The 22,634-nt window shown below is 52.1% G+C and overlaps 1 protein-coding gene across 4 annotated transcripts in view; it reads left to right on the forward strand.

Moving 5' to 3' along the window:
* LOC144120943 (telomerase-binding protein EST1A-like) overlaps positions 1-22,634 on the forward strand; it is an 89,820-nt gene that overhangs the window by 28,709 nt on the left and 38,477 nt on the right. For 2 of the 4 annotated variants that reach the window (XM_077653766.1, XM_077653767.1), the window contains exons 12-15: positions 621-718; positions 1,114-1,217; positions 4,547-4,717; positions 7,709-7,936. In XM_077653766.1, coding sequence (XP_077509892.1) covers positions 621-718; positions 1,114-1,217; positions 4,547-4,717; positions 7,709-7,936 — 601 coding nt within the window. The remainder of the gene's footprint in view (positions 1-620; positions 719-1,113; positions 1,218-4,546; positions 4,718-7,708; positions 7,937-22,634) is intronic. The other 2 variants (XM_077653768.1, XM_077653769.1) reach the window with 1 other exon arrangement.

Genomic DNA, 22,634 nt, shown 5'->3' on the forward strand with positions numbered 1-22,634 from the left:
AATTCATATCACTGAGATTCTTCTGTATGCAGATACTATTGAAATGTTCCGTAAAACTTAATGGGTTGTAGGCATTTTGGCATTCACAGCTGGAGCTGTATTCTCATGCCGTTGTTTTGTGTAGAGCTTGAGGGCTTTGTGCCTGGGTATGCAAAATGGACTGCTTTCTGTTAGATTGGCTTCAACCTCAGTGTTGCATGGCCAACTAATGCTGGATGGGCAAAATTTTAAAAGGACAATAACGCATTTTTTGTCTGTTTGTGAGGTGGATTATGTCAGTGTGATTCCAGTGACAACACAACATGTAGCTGTGTAGTGGTCGGCGTGTTCAGTAGTTTAGTCTTGCTTTGGCAACGGCTGGTAACACCGTGAGTAGGGAAAAGGGCAGCTTAAATAATTGTGAAAGGGATCTATTGTTAGTTGCTGCATTGTAATATGGCTCTTGAGTCGATAGTGTGCGCTACACTGAAGGGAATCATGTCGCATTGTAATGCCTTATTTTTTGGCTGCTGGAATGCAAAGGCACAACTTTGGAAGCAGGCATGCTGTGTTGTTTAATAAGTTGCATGTGTGCAGCTAATGAAATGCTTGGCTTGCTCTTTTTTCTTTCCTTTTTTTAGTGTAAAAGGAAATGTCTGGACAACGCTTGCAGACCTGTTGACAGTTCTGCGAAAGTTGAACTTGAGCGACGTGACATTTTACAAGGAGCCTGGGGAAGGTAGGCACTTTCTGCTTGCTCTGAGCAATTTGCAGTTGTTAAGTACAATGACATGGTACACTTATTCTGTCCTGGATGTGCAACTTTTGAATATTGTTGGTTTCACAGCTGTAATTCAGCTGGTAGGCATTTGAGAAGTGCGTCATGTCAGTGGGACGACATAACCTGAAGCACACTCTCAGTGATTGCGGTAGTTAAGAAGCCTTTGAAGGCGGAAAATGTGCTTTGAATACCCCACTGAAGCGCTGAATCACAAGCTTGTCTGAGTGCAGTTCGGCTTCTAGCAATTGAAACACAGATCGAGACACGAGAAGTAAAAACCAGCGCGAGTCTGTTGCAGTTGTCGATGCTGCAGCAGTTAGGCAGTGTCTCTTGCCCTGGTGTTTGCATTGCAGATCGTGAGCTGGTGACGCTACCTGAAGATGCCACTCTAGCCAGCTTCGTGCCCCTGCTCGGCGCCCCTCAGGAGGCATTCTACGTCCAGTTGCCTTGTGATCGGGTGAGTCTCGGGTTGGTTAGGCTGTGAAGGCATGGTCTGGTCACTCCTTGAAGCAGTAGTTTTTGTCGACACTGTTAATTCAAAAATGCATTCCAAGGCTTGTGCGCAGACCTTGCAAACAATGGAAGTTCATGTCCAGGCTTCCTTGGGTGACACCAAAGAGCTTTCATATGTTTGCAGGCATACACTCTGTACATGGCTATGCATTTAGGAGGACAGGTTTTACATGTTGTCCTAGCTGGCTTGGAAGAAGAGGAAGACGAACTCTTAAACAAAGAAGACAGCTTCAGTAGAATGTGTGGGCTCTGTGGGAGGTTGTGTAGAAAGAATGGGGGCTTAAATAAAACTATCGGTAATACATCCTCATTTCTGAGCGCTATCGGAGAGAATGCATTTCTGTAGCAGTTGCACCCGGCAATTTGGGCGATGTATCTGGAAGTTTTCTTGATTTTGTTTTTTCATTAAAGACAAGTTTCAGCAGCACAACAAGGCATGTCGAGAAAAAAAAAATAGTGGGCAGGCATGCATTCTTTTGATGCCATTTCATTTATGGTTTGGGGGAGGGAGGGGGGGTTTAACGTCCCAAAGCAACTCGGGCTATAAGGGACGCCGTAGTGAAGAGCTCCAAAAATTTCGACCACCTGAGGTTCGTTAACATGAACTTGGCATCGCACAGTACATGGGTCCCTAGGATTTCGCCTCCATTGAAATGCAACCACCACAGCCAGGATCGAACCTGCGTCAATTAGGCCAGCAGCCAAGCACCATAACCACTGAGCCACCGCGGTGGCTTGTCATTTCGATGGCATCAATGGTAGGGCGTGCTGACATGAATTATAGGTGAAGTGCCCTAGCATGTACTTGCAAGAGGCCACGTTTCTGAGTTCTTCTAAGCTTCCTCACATGATCAGATTTTGAACTTCTATATGTAGCATTTGTTGTCTGGAATTCAGGTGTAGAATCACACATTTCAAAGTTCATAATCGTGTGCCTCACTTTTGTACTTTCAAGTTCCCGTTTCTACTGCGGGACTAGCACTACATCAGCGAAAAAGAAGTCCCCATAAGGTCAGATGTTAGCAAGGGTACAACTACCTGCATACCTGCATCAATCCACGTTTTTTACACAGCCAGCTGTGGGACAGCTGCACCAATTGCACTGTTTTAATGCAAATGCGATTTTCTGTGCCACCCTGCGCCAGAAGCGTTAATCCCGTTTGTTTTGTTGTTATTGCTGAAAATGTGCCTTACCTCAAGACAGTCCCAGATTTATCGTTTGGGCTCACCATTTTTTATTACACAATAATTGGAGCAAGATACATTCAAAACATAAAGAGAAGGTGCACAATATGTTGTTTAGAAAAAGAGCAGAGAAATTTAAAAAACGGCCGTGGCTTAGTTTGGTTAAGCCTGGTGATTGCGAAGCTTCTCGTTCTTCTTCCGTCTCCGTAGCTCGCTGATGCTTCCTCTTTGCGTTCTGCCGAGCTGCCTTGTTCGTAGGCACCATCGTAGCATCTGGCTGTATGACTGCCTTGGCGAGAGGAGCGGAGCTGTTTTATACAGCTGGTGTGACGTCACTGACTGTAGCGCCCCTGGTGAGAGGAGCGGGAGTTAGGCCGCCGTTGGTGGCTACCGCCTCGCCTCGCGACGGCGTGAGATGGGGCCCCGTTTTTACACAGCTGGTGTGACGTCACTCTAGGTCACGTGGTGTGACGTCACGCAGCGAGGTCACGCTAAAGGTCAATGGTGCCTACCACCGCCTCGCCACGGAACGGGCTGAAGTGCGACCTAAAGTAGTATTGCTTCGCAATAAAAGAAATTATTAAGAGAATCTTGATTTGGGCCATACTTCTTATAACTATTACAGACATTTACAGATCCATAACCCATTTTGCTGTCATGCTAGGCTTTCCACGAGCAAGCAACATGTGACCACCTATAAACCATGATAAAATAAGTACTACTGAAGATATCATTGTGAAACTTCGTAGCTGTCTGTTTAATGCTATTTCAAGCCATTCTGCCAAATTTCATCACTCTTAAGTCAAAAAGTAAAAAAGATTGCTCCGATCCCCTCATCCCCCCCTTAAGCAACGTTCGAATTATCGAATGGAGGCTAGAATGAGCGGTCATAGCGTCCCGCCGTGCAGGCAGAACCCGAAGCAGTCTTATCTAGACTCGTTATCGCGAGCTAGGCGCAACACGTTTGTGGTGGGCATATTCTGAGAATTAAATTCACCCGGTCCTAGTGCCAAATAAAATAAATTGATTGGCCAGCTATGCGCCAGAAACAAGCACTGGAATGCATTCGTGTGAGCAGAGAGCTTTTGTTCTGGAAGGTATGACATATTTATGCTCCAAAACGTATTTATTTACGGGGAAGGGCTGCCAAAATTAAATGTAATCGGCGAAGTGCATTTGCTTGCGTTTCTTCTGCCGAAACTCCATCAGCATCATTTGCAGCTTGCCCAAAGCTCCTGCGCAACGTTATAGAGTTCTCATTGACAGAGAAGTGGCATGCTGCAACATCGTGCACCGGCGCTACTTCATGTGCACTTGGCGTTGGCATAGTCTCATCGCCGCTGTCGAACTCGCCACTGTCGGCTGTTCTCACCGCACGTGAGCCCTGTGACGTCTGCTGGGAGCATGCAGCCTCGATTATATCGGCATCACTCAAGGGCTCCAATGTGTCCATGCTGCTGTCCACGTAGCTCGCGCTCGCGGCACTAACAAAAGCTGGCATCGCCCGAACCACCATGCTACGTTGTTTACGCCACGTGATCGCGACCGAGCGACGCGACACAACGAAAACCTGCTACGGCATGCACCGGCACACGGGCTCCATGAGGCTCATGCTCTCGGCTTTCTTTTCTTTTCCATTGTTTTACGTCTCTCGTAAATTTGGAGCGTGTTTTACTCGCTATGGGTCAACTTCTAACTACGAGGAGTGGTGTCAGCTAGTGGCTCCTAGTTCTAATTAACCATAGCAGATGCCGACTTTTTCAAATTATCAGGAGTTTTCCCCCATTGAAATACGCAGGGCTGTGCCGGGACTCGGGCATCAGTTCGAATTAACGAGCTTTTATTGTATCATGTTTTTACATCTCTTTCATCTGCCATCGCAAGCTTTTGATGTAAACTGTTATTAACATTGCGCTTTGATTCCTGTGCTTGTTGTTACTGCTTGTATTGGTATTGCATTCATTTCATTGGTACTGGTTTTGCATTTTTGTTTTTTTTATCCGACTTCGGTTTTACTTTCTTATAGGTGACCTTGAGGGTAAGCAAATAGACACAGCTGTCTGACCGGGGCGGGTTGTTCTCATGCAGGAACGGGCCCGCAGCTATCTACGCATAAGCCGCATCCAGTTCTTTGGAGACTACCTGTGTGGCATCTCGCCACCATACCTGGAGTTCAATGTTGAGCGCAAGCGCTTCGTCTCACTGATCGCAGTCTGTGACGTCGAGTCGGACTCGGAGAAAGAGGTCACCTACGATTCGGTGAGTGCCCCATTGTTGAGCTGTGCAGTGACATGTATCCGGTTGCTCTTTTGAGCACCTTTTCCGACATGCGTTTCAGCATTGTAGGCCGTCCTAACCGATAACTTTTGGGTTATCGATAACTCTGCAGTTATCGATAACTCTTGAGTACCGATAACTGCTGAGTTATCGGTTACGTGTTAGATAATGAGAACGGGATCTGGTGGGCCTCGAAAGGAGCACTGTCGTGGTGTTGAGGCGGGGCACTCAATTCTGCGGCATTATGGTTGATCCCCTTTATAAAGAAAATGTACCGGAAAGCAGTTTCTATATCTTACATGAGAGGTCTCTTATATTAAACAGGGTACTGTGTTTTCATTATTTACTAATCTGACCCTACTTTGATGCTGTTGCTCACTGAGTACAACTTTCACTAAAGAAGGCTATAAGCACAAGCGCCAGTTTATTAGCTGAAGAAAAAGCTGTTTAAATTTGTAATAGTTGATGCCTTCTGATGCACTGCAGCTCCACATGTTGGCGGGCTTTCTTGCATGTACAATTATCCCTCGGTAGCTTTCAAAAACAGTGAAATGTTTCAATGAATGAAGTTCTGAGATAAGCGAATTATCCAGATTTTCAGCGTACTGGTCATGAATGGTAAAGTTTTAACCCTTCCCTGAAGCATTATTTTGAAGACCGTACTCTGTTAAGCATTCGGGGAACTTAATTATAATAAATAGAGTCCCGTGTACCAGTACGCAGCACACAAAACACGGTCAAGCAAAGAAGTGCACCTGCTTTGAGAATGCAATCCTGCTGATAAGGTGTCCGCTTCCGCTACTGCGCAAGGAGGAGGGGGATAGAAGGGCTTGGTTAGCTTGGATTCACTGCTTGACAGTGGTGTGGCATGAAAAATGAGTATGACCGGAGGTCCCCTTCAAATACTCCTCACGTTCACCTCGTCACGCGGTTCACATCGCCAGCACTGCCAGCAGCTGCCCAAGGCTATGCAGTTGATCTGTCTCCACATGCGAAAAGGGTCTAAGAGGACCGTTCGAAAAAGCGGCAGTGTGATTTATTGAGTGTTCTGCTGAACGCGAGCTCAGTATAATCAGCCAGTAATGCTGTACTTTTGCATGAGATTTTCAAGGGGATGTTCTGACCTTTCGACATAAACATTAAGTCGATATATCCAGGCTTAGCTGTTCTAAACCGGGAGCTGGGGCGACGTGCGTCTCCTATTAATACGGCACTGAAATTCAATACGGAGTAGCGTCGAGGGTCGTGCATTGCAGCACTCTATGAGAGGCTTGCTTGTTGGCTGCGGCATAACATGCAAGCCACACAGTTGTGAGTTTCTTGGTCATAGGAGTGGTGCAGGCAGGAAAGCCTGACACACGCAGTGCAGCATGTAAACCCCCTACGTTGTGTGTTTTATGGCAAGCATATGGAATTTCATTCGCATTTATGTACTTTATTTACTGCTGTTGGATTGCAGATTTCTGCATTGAAATCTTTCACAGCAATGTCAAGAATCAGGTCGCGGTGTGGTAGGAAGTCATTTCCTATCATGGCATGGGGGAAGTATTCATTCTTTGATATATTGAAGGCAGTATTATTGTCGTTGAGCATCTAATCGGCTTTCTGCAGTTTCAATAGCTTCTTTTGGATTTCATTGACTTTTGCTGGATTATCAATCTCCTTTCTCAATCTGTTTACAGCAGGACAAATATGTGTACAGTAAAATATCACTTGAACGAATTTCATTTAAACGAAGTATTCAGTTGTACAAACTCTTTTAAACCCCCCACCGTTGCACCATTGAACCCAATGCAAACGCCCTTCAGTTTACCGAAATTCAGTGCAGTATGCATTTCAGTTCTATGGACAGTTTCCAACGCGCCATCCCATGTCTCCTAGGTAATACTGAGGACTTGAAGTACAACCCACCCTTTTTGCTGCACTTTTTTACGCTGAGAACCGCGCCGACCGCGCTCCATTAGCGCGTTACGAAACTACAGGAAGTGGCTTATGCAGCACATTGTGGTAAATTTAAGAATGCAGAAGCCTGAAGCGATCAATGTGCGGCAGGCAGCAGGCATGCTCACAGGAGCTTGGTGGAGTGTAAAACCAGCAACGATAGTGAATTGCTGGCAAAAAGCAGATCTGCATGCAGCAAACTGGATTGCTGTGGACACCAATCTCGAAGCGGAGGACCATGGCACTGATGAAGAAAACAGTGAGCCAGGTGGCTGGCAGGAATTGTCAGAAAGACTAGGTGCAGATAGCCGTTTGTCTTTTGGGGAGAATGCCGCCTGTGACTCCCTGGGGAAGACAAATGCTGCACTCACTACGGAAGATATTGTAGAGAGTTCAGTACCTGAAGAAGGCGAAGATGAGAGAGATTCGACCAGTCACGGTGAAGTGCCAAAAAAATCTGCCAAAGAAGCACTAATCGCCCTGGAAAAAGTTAAAGCCTTTGCTGCCCAGCAGGCCGTTGTGCCAGAGAAGGTTCACGAGCGCTTAGACATAGTGACCCAGTTCACAACTGCTGCAGTCCTAAATGGAAAAGTGCAGCAGAAGATTACAGCGTTCTTTGCAAGGTGCTAATTAGGAGAACTTGAGCAGAGTGACAAATAAATGGGTTGATATACGATTTGACCACCTGATTTTTTCGCCTCATGGCAACAAGCTGCCGCACACTTATTTCAGTTGAGTGAACTTTCACTTTAACAAACTTTTCCCTGGGGTCTCTTGAAGTTTGTTCAAGGAAAGTTTCACTGTATCGGGCAGTGGAATTTGTTTCAAGTGTCGCCTCGGGATGTTCTTTTTGTCCCAAAACATGAAGGCAGACACCCTTCAATTTGGATCTGAAAGAGCTCAAAATAACACAAGCAACATATTAGTGCACTGTAGAAAGCGAAACACATCTGTTAGGAGGCTTTTGTTTTCTTTTTCCTTTTCCTTGCCAAGTGCAAACGACAGTGAAAACACTCTTTATCGTCGTTGTAGGGTGGTGGTGGTGATGATGGGGGAGTGGCAAAAGGCTCGAGCAGCGGCGCATGCCTGACTTCACGGTTGCAGTCAGACGAGGAGCTGGAGCTGGGCGACTCCCTGGACGACCAGGAGACCCCGTTCAAGTCCAGCGAGGAGGAGAACGAGATCCAGAAGCTGTGGACCAAGAAGGAGCAGCTGCGTCGGGCCAAGGAGCAGCACGAGCGCCAGCACGCCTGCGTCCAAGTGAGTCGCTGCCAGTGTCACTTTCGCAAAGCAGCGCTGAAGATGTGGGCAAAAAGTAAAAAGAAATGCTGCCCAATGTTGTAACCTAGCAGTGCTTTAGGGAGGGTACCTGTAATCCTAGAAAATAATTCACTTTTACCTTCCTCTTATAAATCCATGGCTGTATAAAAAAAATGTTGCCTCAATTGGATATTGTGGCATTATTTTCAGTTGTCACCTGTTGTGTCAGCAGTCATTTGGGTCATCGGTTTGAAGGGGGTTGGGGGGGGGGGGGGGGGGGGGGGGGGGGGGGGGGGGGAATAACGGATGATTTAGCATAGTTAGACCAAATGCAGATTAGGTGCACTAGCACGTCAGTTTTTACAGTTTTGGCTTCAGTTCAAGGCTCAATTTTCAGGCAGAGATTTGTGAAATCGGTGAGGGAGGCCTTAGTGCTCGCGCAGTAGAAACTGAAGGGGACGCTACAGCTCTGCCTGATGGGTATGACAAGATAGCGTTAATGGGTTAATGCCCATATATGCTGAGTTGGCCATTCTCTACTTTACATTCATGGATTGCTAGGAGTCCTCATACCACTCCTGGTGCATTGGTGCAGTGGTAAAGCAATGAGCCCCTGCCCTGCGATGGCAGGTGCTACACCGGTGCATGCGAGACCCAGATTGTTCTTCCTGAGCGAGCAACCTCTCGCGACCAGTCATGAATTGAATTGCCACCTGCCACGGTGGGCAGTTTGCTCACAGTCCGCTGGGCAGATTATGATGTCACAAGGTCATATGACCTAGGTGGACCACTTGCCACCTAGGGGGGGCCACCTAGGTTGTGTCAAGGCCAAGCAGTCTTCAGACAAAGATCCGCAAAATCGGTAGATGCGGGCTTATGTGCTAATTCACTAAAACACAGTCATTCACCTCTCTTCGCTTTGATTCTACAAAGCCTTTTCTTACGCGAAAAATTCCATCCTGTTTGGCACGGACGAGCGGCGGTGCTGTCACTGGCCTTATGGTGCATTACACTTGGGCATTCGGCGGCGAGAGCAAGCGAAATCCGCTGCCACCAAAATGCTGCCTCATTCACACTTCCCAGTGACCATCTCGACGCTGTCGCTGTACCATATGCGTATGCAAGCTTCCATACGTTAAACACAGCTATTTTGCAGGACTTTACACCATATTCACAATACCACTCAGCATGTGCAGACAGAGAATCAACGATAAGCACAGACTAGTGGCACCATCTGGTTGTTAGGACGGCAGACATTTTTGTCAACAAACCGACGCACCTCTTAGCCCCAGCAGCGGCAGAATCGTCACTCTCAATGAAAAATATCACTTATACGTTTTGTTATAGGTCAAATAAGACGAAGCGAAAAACCGATGCTCCATTTATGTCCAGTGAATGCACTGAAAAGGCAGTAACAACGACAAAACCAGCCTGAAGCGAGGGGTCCTGCTTTGAAGGGTGCTGCCATGTTTGTTTGGTGAGTAACGGCGGCGAAGCAGAGGGAGAAAATTCTGTCGTTCGTCCTTCAGTTAGTCTTTTTCAGTCCAAGGACTAAGCATTGGGTCCGTGAAGTCTGCACACTTCACGCACGCGGTCGCAGTTGCTCCTTTTGCGCTGCTTACTGGGACTAACGGCTGCTATTGCTGCCACGGGACTAATTTTGGCTAAGAGTGTTTTAACTAAAGAATACCAGCGACGCGCCAACTAGCACGGGAGGGAGTTCTCTCGTGCCAACTAGTGGCCCGTATAGTTGGCGTTGCTACGGGCTGGTAGAGCGCATGTTCCATGCCATAATTTCAAGACTGACAATTTGGGGACAAAAAGGAAGCAGTCTTGTTACTCAAAATTCTCTGAAACTCTTACATTTCCGAATCCTTGAAAAAGGGGAAAAAACTCACTGGACGGTTACGACTTATTCGAATCTAGGCCGATAGTTTTTTCAAAAAAACGAGATGTAGAACTCTTATGTCGGCTTAGATTCGAGGATTTCGTTTCGAGGTTTCGTATTCGTAAAATACGAATAAATGTAGCACGCAGGTGGCGCCCCCACAAAACGCCAACGAAAGACAGCACTGTAGCCGTTGCTATCCGTAGCCGTTGCTATCCGTAGCCGATACTGATCAAAGCACACATGAGCACTGGCTGCCATTTTGGCCTTGTTCTGTTCACGTGCGGTGGCGTGAGCACATTCGCAGCAGTGAAGTTTTCGTGCGTAGTTTTTATCACCAACACCATGGCACCAAACAGGCGGTGCCATTATAGTGCCGCCTTCAAGCGGAAAGTTATAGTCGCTGCAGAGCAGTCGTCAAATCTTCAAGCCGGGCGGGACTTCGGCGTGGATGAGAAGAATGTTCGCCGTTGGAGGGGGCAGCGTAACGAAATTTTTGCTTGCGCGGCAACGAGAACAACTTTCACGGGCCCCAAGAAAGGCCGCCATCCAGAAGTGGAGGTAGCTCTGGCCGAGTTTGTGGAGACGCAGAGGTCAGCAGCACTTCCAGTGACCACGGAAGTGCTGCAAGCCAAAGCAAGAGAGCTGGCGATGAGAGCGAGGCGTCCCCCGGGAAACTGTTCAAAGCCAGCCGGGGCTGTTGCAGAAGTTCATGAAGCGCTTTGGCTTCAGCCTCCGACGTCGCACGTCCATTTGTCAAAAGCTGCCGGGCGACTTCGAAGAGAAGCTGATCTCATTTCAGCGATTCGTAATAAGGAAGAGGATGGAGCACGGCTACGCCGTAGGACAAATGGGAAACGCTGACCAGACGCCGGTATGGTTTGACATGCCAGTGGCGTGCACCGTGAACGAAAAAGGTGCCAAGGAAGTGAAAGTGCGCTCGGCCGGATACGAAAAGCAGCGCATGACTGTAATGCTGGCCTGCACGGCGGATGGCCACAAGCTGCCGGCGTATATAATTTTTAAGAGGAAGACTCTACCAGCTCGGGAAGTGTTTCCAAGAAATGTGATCGTCCGCGCCAACGAAAATGGATGGATGGCGAGCGATATGGTTGAGCAGTGGATCAGAATGGTTTGGCAGCGGCGTCCAGGGGCCCTCTTGGCCCAAACGTTCCCTCCTCGTCCTGGACTCTTACCGTGGACACCTCACTGACGGCGTAAAAGCTGCGCTTTCCGAAGCCGGTACCGACGTCGCCATCATACCCGGCGGCATGACAGGCCAGCTGCAGCCTCTTGATGTGTGCCTCAATAAGCCTTTCAAGGATCGGCTGCGCAAGTACTACGTGGACTGGCTTAGTGAAGAGCGGCGCGAGCTTACACCAACAGGCCGAATAAAGCGCGCCTCACTGGGAGTTGTAGCCACTTGGATAGCTGCAGCCTGGGATGACATCCCAGAAAGCTTGGTTGCACGCTCATTCCGCAAGGCTGCATCTCTAATGCACTTGATGGCAGTGAAGATAGTGCACTGTTCGAGGAGGCCAGCGATAAAGAAGTCAGCGATGATGATGACGAATGAGCGGGGGCTGATCCCGGGCTGGCGTTGCATATGTCTCCTCGCCCAACGCCGCCTCTCCTCCTCCTCTTCTCTCAAAGCTCCTTTGGCAGCTTTTTTTTTTCAACGGTCCCTCTGGGGGCCACCAATCGCGCTTCGGCAGAGCATGCAGGCACGATGCTTCCCGCTGTGTCTCACTCGAGTTCCTCTCTCTACACCAAGTCGCCTATGCGCAGACACATGGTGCAGTCGTTTCGCGCCACGCACTTTCACGTGCGCGGCGACGTAAGAACAGTCGTGTCGCGTCATAAAAGTAATTGTGATAAGGAGGTATAAACAGTGTTGTTTTTTCGGCCGGCCTACAATCGAGGTAAGTTTTTTTTTTTCTGTGGCCTTCAACTTTCGGGTCTCGGCTTAGAATCGTGCCCGGCCTAGATTCGAGTAAATACGGTATGTAAGATTCACCGGAAGCTGTTTACTCGTTTCGTTTTGGGGATAGTTTGAGGTAGAAAAGATAGTGACCTCATATGGCACTGGTGTAGTGGTCAAGTGATGCACCCCTGCACTGGCAGGCGGCTGTTCCAAACAGCGCCACCCGTTGGCTTATGCGACCGAGGTTGACCATGATATAACGTGAGTGCGTTATTGACGCCCCCCTCCTTGGTGGGGGGGGGGGGGGAACATCCACCCACCAAGGGGAAGGGGGGTGGGGACGTCATTAACGCACCCACCGCTTTCATTAACGGCCCTTGGAGCGTTGGCGCTCTTGGGGTACGCCAAAACCGGTCTGCGCATGCGCACTGCAGGAGACGCCAGCGAGCCTTGGTGAGGCACCGATGTCTGTGCTAGATATAGGGTCCCGTCAGAAGAATGGTGTGGTTTATAACAATGGGAGGATCAGCTCTCCCTGGCTCATTGCTTTATGGCTTGAAGCTCTTTCAGGTTCCCCCCCCCCCCCCCCCCCCCCCCCCCCCCCCCCCCCCCCCCGAACTTTTCTTCGCGGTTTAAGTTGTCCTTTCATCCCCCCCCCCCCCCCCAAACCCCTTCTCTTCACGGCTTGAAACTCTCTCAGTCGGCTAGGGGAAGCCAGCCAGCACCAGGAACATGGAGATGCATGCCCCTTTTCAGCGCCCGTTCCGGCGTAAAGAGCGGGCCCAGGAAGGGCCCTGGGAGTTGGCGCTTGACAGCTATCGCTGTAAAATTCGATAAATAGATCACTGGGCTGGTAGCGAAGCTCAGAAAACGAAACTACATGTGGGCGAGGGCCCTCCGATTGTCGTCGAGCCTGGCGATGCGCGCACGTGAGGGCTGGCGCAGGCAACAATGTGCCACCGCGCAGTTCAGGCGTGAGGAGGGACGTTTGAACGATCTCATGGCGTCTCGAGGTATACGAGTGTCGAATTTTCAGTTGCCGCGGCGCCGCTAACCTGATGCATCGACGTCGGCCGCCGCTCTTTTGCGCGCCGGGAGAATTGGAGCCAAGACGAAATAAATTTGAATTATGCGTAATCGCGGTACGAATTAAGTAGCTTTAGAGTGCAATGAAAATAAAGCCGGCCTGCAAAGATGTCGAAATTTGTTTGAATTAACAGAAAATGCGAGTTATCCGAGTTTGAATTATCGCGCGTGTGCTGCAACTTCAGGTGTTAGATCATTACCTCCAGAGTCGTGTGTAGAGTGCGGCAATTCTTAGCCCGTTGTTAGGGACGCCTCGAGGGCCCGTGCAGGTAATTGAGAAGCCCAACAGAAGCACAATGGAAGACCCTGTGAAGACAAAGGATTGGCCACGCAACTTAAGATGGTCATGGATCGGGTTTGTTTTATGAGCGTGCGCCGCAGATGCGAGCGCGATATCTGCGTTGTACGGCTGTCAGAATGTCGGGGGCTGGGATACGTGATAGGCTTGTTTTTTTATCATTTGTTAGACGCCTCTTTGGCAGGGTGTTACTACCAGGATTGACTAGTCGGCCCTGCCGGACCGAGATAATAGAATGGAACCAATAATCGAATCATCGCCGGAAAAGATGCCGGTCTGACGTGTGCACCACGGCAGGGTCCGTCCGAACTGACGCATTCATCGAACTCGTTGTTCGTGTCTGCTTGCTTGTATCCCCCTCATCTGTTGCCTAGGCCCCTCCATCTGGCTAAGCGAAGTGCTCGGCAGTTGTCTTCCGACAATACGTTATGCGATATCATTAGTAGGCGGGCGCCGACCGGACCTGTAGCCGCCCCCCCCCTCCCCTGCTCTTTGAGGCGAGAGTTCTCCTTCGAGGGCATTGCGAAAGGGGTCAGGCCTTTCCCAAACGACACCGATCGAAGCCGTAGCGCAAACTGGAGCGCGTGCCAAGCTCCGCTTGGAACCTTCCGTCCGCGTATGCTGCTTCGTGTACGCACACGTGTGGCGTAACGGCAGTCGTACGTCCGTCCTTGCCCTTCGATCGGTGGCCCGTCCCTTCGTTTACGTATGCGCCCCGCCGTTTCGTCGTCTTCCGATTTCCGCACGCGGAAGAAGCCGCAGTTGGGAGGGGGCGCTTGGGAACGGCACGGCAAGGTCACCGGCGCACGCTCTCCACTCCGGTTGCTTCCGTGCGGCGATCGCGCGGTATGTGTGTCCGAGCGACCGTAAGTGTGTGTACGCACGCGTATGCTTACATCGAATGCGCGCGCGTGTGTGTGTTCGCGTATCTCGTTTTATTGCCCGCCGCGACAGTTAGCGACCGCGCAAGTCCGGTCCGCGGTGTTCTCATCGCTGGGCTCGTTGTGCCCCGCTGCTGCCCCCCCCCCCCCCCCCCCCCCGTCTTCGTCGTATATATCTCGTCTTCCCTGATTCGGTTGTTGGAGACAAATGCTTCCGAAAGATATTTTGCGCGTGAGCAACGAGAAGGGGGGACTCGGGCCGGCCGGCCCTATAAACTCCGCGCTTTACGATACCGCGCGAGCAACGAGGAGGAGGGATTTCGTGTATGATTATCGTTCGATTGAACTCGTGCGCTGCGGTGCGTCGTTCCCCGTAGGGTCATCCGCCAGAGGAGTATCGCTGGGAAGGGGGAAGCAGCAGCGTTGGGAATATGCGAGCGCGGCCCGACCGACGGCTCTATCTACGTTTGTGCGTGCGTGTGGATCTCTCTGTTGTTGTCCACGGCCGGTTCGAACAAACCGCTCCCATGCATGCTCGCCATCGTATGTGTGCGCCCCCCCCCCCCCCCCCCCCCTGCGCGTCGACGTTGTTCGTATTGTACACCTTGATCTCGGCGCGTTTTTCTCTCTTGTTCATCCCACTTCGTCTCGCAGACGCCATGGGCACTCCTCTTTTGCCAGCGGCGGGAACTGCTGTGTGCGGTAATGCGCGGTCTGGCGGCACGCATCGCGCGTGCATTCCCAGTGCTCTCGCCGTGACCCCCTCCCCTGCTGACTGTATGAATATGCCGGGGAGGGGTGCCGTGGGCGTCAGCACGCTTCGGTACGATCGGACGGCGGCCGGGTTGCTCTGGGGCTCCGTGTCAAGGCCCCACTCGGGGGATATATCGATCACACGGGCGGCGGCGGCGGATGCCCTGACCGTCTGCCACTTATCATCTCTGTCCGTGCTGGTTGTTCCTCGCTTGCTCCTGACCTGCCCACTGTGGACGCGATGGAAAGAGAGGGGGGGTCACCACCGCTCAACCTGGTGATCCTGACGCGAGGCCGTTTCCGGCGTCTGCCGACCCGCGCTTCTCCGAGACGAGACGGGGCTGACGGACGCGGGATGGGCAGCGCGCTCTTGTTTCCGCCATCCGTGCTGCGGAGGGCGTCGGCGATTACGGTAGCGATCGCACCTCTCTCTCTCGCCTCCTCCTCCTCACCTCAGCTACAACAATGACGAATGGTTCTGGCAGCCCGCGACGTCTCTGTCTGCGCGAGACTTATATAATGGCTGCGACCGGCATTTTGCACGTCCGCGGGGGCGCCAAGGAGAAGGGACCGGTCGAGACAAGGGCGTTTAAAGGCGCGGCCGTGTGGGGCGCCCCCCTGCACTGTGCCCCGTTCTCTAGACGTCATCCGTTGTGTTCTTCCTTCATATCGGTTTTCTTTTTTTTTCGCAAATGCTGGGCGGCGCATTTATTATTGCCGCGGTGGTGGTGTTGGTTCCTGGGGCTGTCTTCTCTGCAGTCGTAAGGGTGCTTCGAGCGGTCGCTTATTGGGTCTCCCAGAGGGCGTTATATATGTGCCTGGGGCCGAAGCGAAGTCATCTTCCGGATGGAGTGTTGCTCCCATATCGGCCCCGACCGAGCTACGTGGGCGCGCGGCGTTGCCAGCGCCGCCTGGTGCGAGTGTAAAATAAAACATGCCCTCATTTCTTTTGTTATTTTTGTTTTGTTTCGTTTTCGGTGTTGCGTCGTTTAGGCGATGCGCACCCGAAATTGCCCGCTCGCTCTTGGCAGCTGGTTACGTCGGACCCACGCCACTCGTCGAAATTTGGGCGCTCGGCCCATCGCGCGTTGCTGTTTCGTGATGGGTATATCTGTCGTCTAGAGGGGAGAAATGTGTATATCTCTGGGGAAACTAAAGCGGGGCTGCTCCGTATTCCTTTGGGGGGGTCTGCATTATCTGCGTGAGCGCGATGCCTCGGCGACCGATCATTTTTCACTCCGAGAGCGCAGGCCCGCTGTGGCGCGCCTCGTCTGTTTTGCATCTCCCCCCTCCCCTCAACTCGCTGCTGTATGTACAGCGCGGTCTTCCCGACGGCCGCTTGTGTTGTCTTAACTATGACCGCCCCGTAAACTGTCGAAATCGAGCGCATCTTGTTCCGAAACCTTCATCATGCGAGAGCGCCATTCGGCTAGATAATTGCGCCCCCATGTAGTAGTTAGCGGCAGCGGAGGAGGAAGTGTAGAGGAAAAAAAAAAAAAAAAAACGCCGCCATCATCGGGGCCGCTACGCGCACGAAACGCTTTCGCTTTCGTTAACCTCGCTCTGTTTCTCTTTCGTAATTCGGGTCTATACGTGCTTGCAACAGAGTGTGTGTGTTTACGGCTTTTGCTCGGGCGCCCTGCCCTCCCAGACCGACTAGCTGCGTCGTTTTCGCGAGGGAAGACTGTTTTCATTTCACGAAGAGATAGATTGTGCGTAGCTCTCTAAACGGCTTCTTTCATCTGTGCAGCAGCAGCACGTAGTGGTGTGGAAAGGTCATTCTTGAAGGTCGTCGGACTGATTATCCCCCCCCCCCCCCCGCTTCTCTTCGGTACGTTTTAAGGACCACTGATGGTGCGCCCGAGTTCTGTACAGGGCGTAAATTGCGGCAATTTTTACCGACATGATCGATTACGTTGTTCGCCCTTAGGGTTGCCTCTTCGCGTGTGTCGGCAGCCGTTGATGGAACGGCGCCACCTATGTAGTTGTCTTCGGTGGGTGAGGGCGCCTCGAGCGGTGAGTATAATATTGCCGGGAGAGCTTCTAATGTTGACGGTATAAATGTTGGAACCGTGACGTCGGTACGCGCTTTTTTTTCAGGGCTGGCTGACTGACCTCAGATTGGCCCGTTGTTTCTTTACTCTTCCTGACCCATTGACCGTGGATGGTTTGTTTGCCGTGCCTGACTGGTGCGACAGGGTTCATCTATTCGAGGCACGTCAGCAGCCATATAGGTGGTCTCATAAACTGGCCCGCATTGAGCAGCGTTTATGAGGTTAGCTGACGCTTTCTTGTCCGCGAAGAAATGGAACTACGCTGTGAGCAAGTCGAGCATCAAAGAGGGACGTGGTGCCACTAACGACTCCATTTCACAGAATGTATTCACCATTGTGGTGTGCATTAGCTGGGTGACGTATATGTACGCGTCTTGACGCTGCAGCTTCCTGTGGTGCAGCTCACTGCTGGGCAACCACTCTCCCGCCCTTGTGACACGTGACGCGCCGTGCTAGTGTTGTTCCGGCAGGCCCGTGACGTTTGAGCTGTCGGTATAATATCTGACCATATAACGCGGATGGCTGCTCAAACGTTTGTCGCTAAACTGGCCACGCGTCTTCGACGTAAACACCGTGTTTCTGTCCGCTTTGTACACAAGAACGGCCTAATCAATTTCGTTGGCGCGTCGTTGTTTAGCCGCACCATCGTTCGGAGAAAGGCCTGGCATCGCACAGCCGTAGGGGCCGACGCTGGGGCCTCGGGAGAAAATGAAAATGCGGCGAGTGGTGTCGCATTCCTTGCGTGCACGCGCGGGCATGACCGCGGTCACGTCTCGCACCTGCGTCACAACCTGTGTCAACAGCCGTAAATCAAAATCGCTTTCCGACTCCCTCCACCCGCTCCCGCAGTATCATGCCGCAATGGGGGGCGGCTGTTCGGGTTGCCGCCCTCGCTGGCTCTGCAGCCTTGCAAGCGTGCGTTTCTCACGGCGGCGGCTATTTCGTACTCGCCAACCTCTCTCTCTCTCTCTTTCTTTCTGTTCATGCCTTCCTAAGCGGTGTCTGGGCGAGTGGACTGTTTGGGCGCGCAACCCCACAGCCCCGGTGAAAAATGCCTCGGCGCGGTGTACCGAGACGCACCACGTATGGGCTCGCATCGATTTGTATACCCACTCCCGTAGGCGCAAGGCCGCCGTGGAGGCAGGGGGTTGCGTCCTTGGAAGTTGACACTTTCGGGTCGTTATGCCACCGCGGGCGAGAATGTGAAAAGAAACACGCGGAGATACATCCTAAGCTAACTTTACCGCCTGAAGTCAGCGCCCGTCTCGTCTCGACCATCGGCGGCGAGTAATGGAGGCGGCGCTGCAGCTGCGCCTCCCGTCCGGTGGCATTGCGTCCATTAATCATATCGCTTCGGGCGAGCAGTAAGCGTGTGTGCTTTGGGATTATGCGCCCGGCGTGCGGGCGGTGCCAGTGGTCTCTGGGCGCCGTCGCGTCGCCGGCAAAAGGAACGCCGACTGGCTTGGAACATTCGGCGACCCGTCGTCTCGCTCGGGGCCAACGGACTTGGTTTCGCGGTCCTGACCTCAGAGTTACGTCTTGGTCTCAGGCCTCACAGCGTGATGAGATGGCGATCAGGCGTGCCTTGCTGCGGAGCTTTTAATGCATTAATATATAGCTCATGGCAACGAAACTCGGCGTTGTTGTCCGGCAGCAGCGCTCCGAAAACCTCGTGACGTCACCATGGTCTCGCGTGACGTCAGCAGTAGACCTTTAGGTAGATAACAGTGGATGATCGTGGACAATGAAGCAGAGAGGCTAAAAGAGACAGTTGCTGTTAGTGATAGCTTTGGAATGGTAAAGGGCGTTACTAAATAATGATGAGGGCCATAAACGACAATGGCCATGGTGAAGGCCTTTAGGTCAAATGCCTTTATTGGGACAGGGTTAACTGAAGGTCAGTGGGAGAGGCACTGGGCGTAATTGAACTGATGACCACGACTGGAAGGTCCGACAGATATGCCGTTTAGTGTACTTCGTACAGTTGAAACCGTGTGCCCAGAGGAGTCGTAAGTATACAGCCGCAAACTCGCGTTCGATCGCCACACGTTAAACTGATTCCCGGGCGTGTAATGCCGGAGAAAATAGAACTCGAACTTTAATCGAGGAGCGTCTAAGAAATGGTCATCACGTGTACAGACTTGGGGAATCAGCCTCCTTTCGGTCGTGGCAGTCATTGCGTTCGAGATTGGTTCTTCCAGGCTATAGCTTTTCAACGTTGTCATTGTTCTTTCGCTTGCGCGTACGTGCGGGCATCTCGGTGTGTTGCTGTTGTTTTCTTCGCTCCCGAGCGTGAGGCGGTTAATCGCCTCCCCGCATCTCTGCAGGCAGCTGGCGTGTGAAGGGAGAGGGGGGAGCGTGGTTAGCGAGACCACGGGCGCGTGACGGACGCCGGTGAAAGCGGCAAGCTGTGTTCAGCGCTGGAGCGCTCACTCATCAGTCGCGTGTGGCTGTTACAGTGGCGGTGAAAACTGCCGCCACTTGGTTGTTAGTTAGCCTCGCTGTGAAGCCCATTTCGAGGCGCACATCGCTGGCGCGTTCCTCGAAACGCAGCCAGCCAAGGACGGAAGCCGTGCGTGGGTCTTTTCTTTCTTGCCTTTTTTGTTTTTCTTTTATTGCAAAAATGCATTGTAGGGCCTTCGTGCGAGACTTTTGGCAGCACCACGTTTGCATCCGCTTTGCAGAGCTCACGGGGGAGGGAGACCACGCTGCGGCGTACGCAAAGCACTTGCGCGGAAATTGAAATAAGGAATGAATGTTTAAAATTTGAAATGCCGCGGTACACTATAGTGGGATACAAGAAGACAAAACAGCGGCTTTTTCCCGTCAAGGGACCCCCATCCAGCCAGTGGCGTCGGTCGATTCTCATGGTCCTGCTAGCGCGACAGTGCAGGGAGTGGCAGATGAATGGGGATAGTCCCCTCTCTGCACTGTCGGGGACATAGTCGCCTCCCTGCTTTGTCGCGCCACTCCCCGCATATGTCACGCTAGCAGGTTCATGAGAATGGGCCGACGCCATTGGCTGGAACGGAGTCCTTTGATGGAGAAAAAACGCTTTTTTTCCTGGCTCGTGTCCGACTGTAACGTTATCTTTTTTTCGCGAATTGGGCACACATGGCATGCTCACGTGACCATAAGATCGAGCCGAGTGTCAGCGAACGTGGCGCGTGACTGCACCCGACTGCTGCAGTTCGGTTCAGCGGCAGTCGGAAAGCTGAATTGGCCGTACCACGGAAAGCCGAGTTTGGAACTGCCCGTGCAACAGCAGGTGTGGTCCGTGTGCTCTGAACGAGCGGCGTCAATGCGGGGTAGGTGCGCGTTCTTGGTCGCTGCTAGGACGTTAAACTCTGCCGCTCCCTCGTCTGCGTACACGGGCACCGCGTATAGCTGAGCAGCATTCGCCGACGCTTCGCGTATGCGGCCGTAGCGCATTGCCTCTGCTTTTCACACGGCATGCACGCGTGTCTGTTCATTTCGTTTCTTGTGGGGACTCGTATAGGTAGCACCGGCTGTTGCTTCCGCTGGCTCTGCGGGCGCTCCCGCTACCGCTGGCTCTTCGCGGTATTCAATTATCGGAGGACCGCTTCTTCGAGTCCGAGCGTACAGGCGGGGGGAACGTATAATGATTTATAAGCGTTTGCTTTTCCTCCTGTCATTTCCATCCGATCCCGTCTACCCCCCTCCCCCCTTCCTCTACATCCACCTCCCGGAGCCCCGTCTATCTCTCTGCCTGGCCGGCTGAGCATGACTTCTCTCGCGCTCAAATCAATCGGCCAAATTGCGCATTAGTCCAAATGCGTGCTCGCGTAGCTTTCTTCTATCCACCCCTGTGTGCGTGCGTGCCTGCGGATGCCGCCGCCCCTGCTGCTGCTGCTGCCGATTCTCGGCCCTGATGAGTTCTTCACGGAATGGCGGGCGTGTGCTGTGCGCGGGTCACTCGCCTGCGGCGCGTCTGTGTGTGTGTGTGCCCGCTCTCTTGCTCTGTTGGGTTCCCGTTTGGCGACTCTGGTCGGCGCTCACGAAGAGCCTGCGGCCATCGCCGGCCGGGAGCTTCGTGCCCCGCGGCGGTTCGCTCTCTCTCTCTCTCTCCTTCGTCGCCAGTCTCTTTCGTTTGCGTTTTCGCCATCGCCTTTTCACTCGTGTTTGTGCGTGTTGTAGTCGTTGTAGTCGCGGGCATTGCGTTTTTTTTTTTTTTCAACTCGATGCCTCTTCTCTCGTCCCGTCTCGCTTCTTCCCCGGCTCAATGTCTGCGATCCCAATCCTTGCATCTCGAGTGCGCGTGCTTCAAATCGGAGAAAAAAAGAATCTACGGGGACGCGGCGGGAATAAGTTAATTGGTCGGCTTCCTTCGCGGTGATTTATACGAAACGGTCCGCGCGGCTTTAACGTGCATTAGTAGTCGGCCCTTCGTCCCCCCTCCTCCGGGTTTTGGAATCGATTAGGTCGTGTTGGGAGGAAGAGGTGCGCGGCTTATATCAACTTACACGACTCGAGAACAGCAAGGAAAGTCGTTAATGGATCGACTCGGATTGAGCCGGACTGGCGACGGAGCGGGACTTCCTGTGCCGGCGGCCGATGTACACTGTGCGACACTGGCGCCGCCGTCGTTGCGTCGGCCGAAAATGTAGTTAAGCTCGCCGAGGGAGGGTGTCTCTGTTTTTGTTTTCTCAATTTCTTCGCTAGCTGCTCGGCTGCGCCTCGTGTTCGCCGCGGGCGGCTCGATGACTTCGTGCGCGCCGGCCATGGAGCGTTGACCCGCCGCCACGCGGTTCTGCGGGTGTAAAACAGTGCAGCCGCATTGCCGGCCGTACGCAATGAGCGATGACGCGTCAGCCGATGCTAAAGTGTAGTCTGCCGGGGTCCGGCGGGCTAACGTTACCCAAGGGGAACATTGATTTCTCTCAGACCCTCGGCGTGTAATGCGGAGAGCTTTGGGTTCCCCCTTTTTTTTTTCTTGCTTACTTAATCACTCGTTTGCTTGGCGCTTATTGCTTCAGTTTGGCGGCGTCTTGTGTCGAACACAGCGAGAGGGCGGTTAAAAGCGGTGTCTAGAACTAAGAAGTGACGACTACTGACAGCCAGCAATCGGATGCGTGTAGGAATCGAAACGTTGCCGCGTGTTTATCTTCCCCGTATACGCGTAAGTTGCTGCACGCCGCATGAAGCCGTGCGAATCAAAGTTTGCGAGCCTTGGTTGGTGCCTTCGTGGGTCGCGGTCGGTCTGTCCGCGGTGTCTGCTCCGGAGCTGTCAGGATTCCTCAGGAGCTCGGCCAAGGCGTGGTCTGGCCTGTACACTGGATTTACTTCTGATGTCTGCACGTTTACGCGCAAAGTAGTTGCTTCCCTAACAAAAATTTATTTGGACAGCCTATAGACTGTTCATAGACTTCTGTCTATAAATTTTATAGACTGTATAGACAAACCCCAGAGAACAGTCTGTAGACAATCTACAGATTTATGGCCATACACTTTTAGTAGACTTTTGTCTATATATAGACTATGAATAGACAAAAAAATATCTACAGGAAGGCAATAGAGTCTATAAGAAGTCTATAGGCTCTCTATAGACCATTTTTGCGAGGGTTGTTTTAGGTAGCCCCATGGAGCGCATGTGCTTTGTTTCGTCACGTCGCGGTACTGCTGGCAATCCTGCGCTTGTTTTTACCTTTTTTCCCCCTTTTTATTGGGAGGGGGTGGAGGGCCCTCTTTTTGTTCGGGATTGGGGAAGCGTGGCCGCTTGGAATTAGGTGTCAGCCTGCCGGCTACGTTGTCCAGGCGCCCCCAAACTGTGTAATGCCGCAGGCCATATATCGG

Source organism: Amblyomma americanum, chromosome 2, assembly GCF_052857255.1.
Source record: "Amblyomma americanum isolate KBUSLIRL-KWMA chromosome 2, ASM5285725v1, whole genome shotgun sequence".
Classification (NCBI taxonomy): domain Eukaryota; kingdom Metazoa; phylum Arthropoda; class Arachnida; order Ixodida; family Ixodidae; genus Amblyomma; species Amblyomma americanum.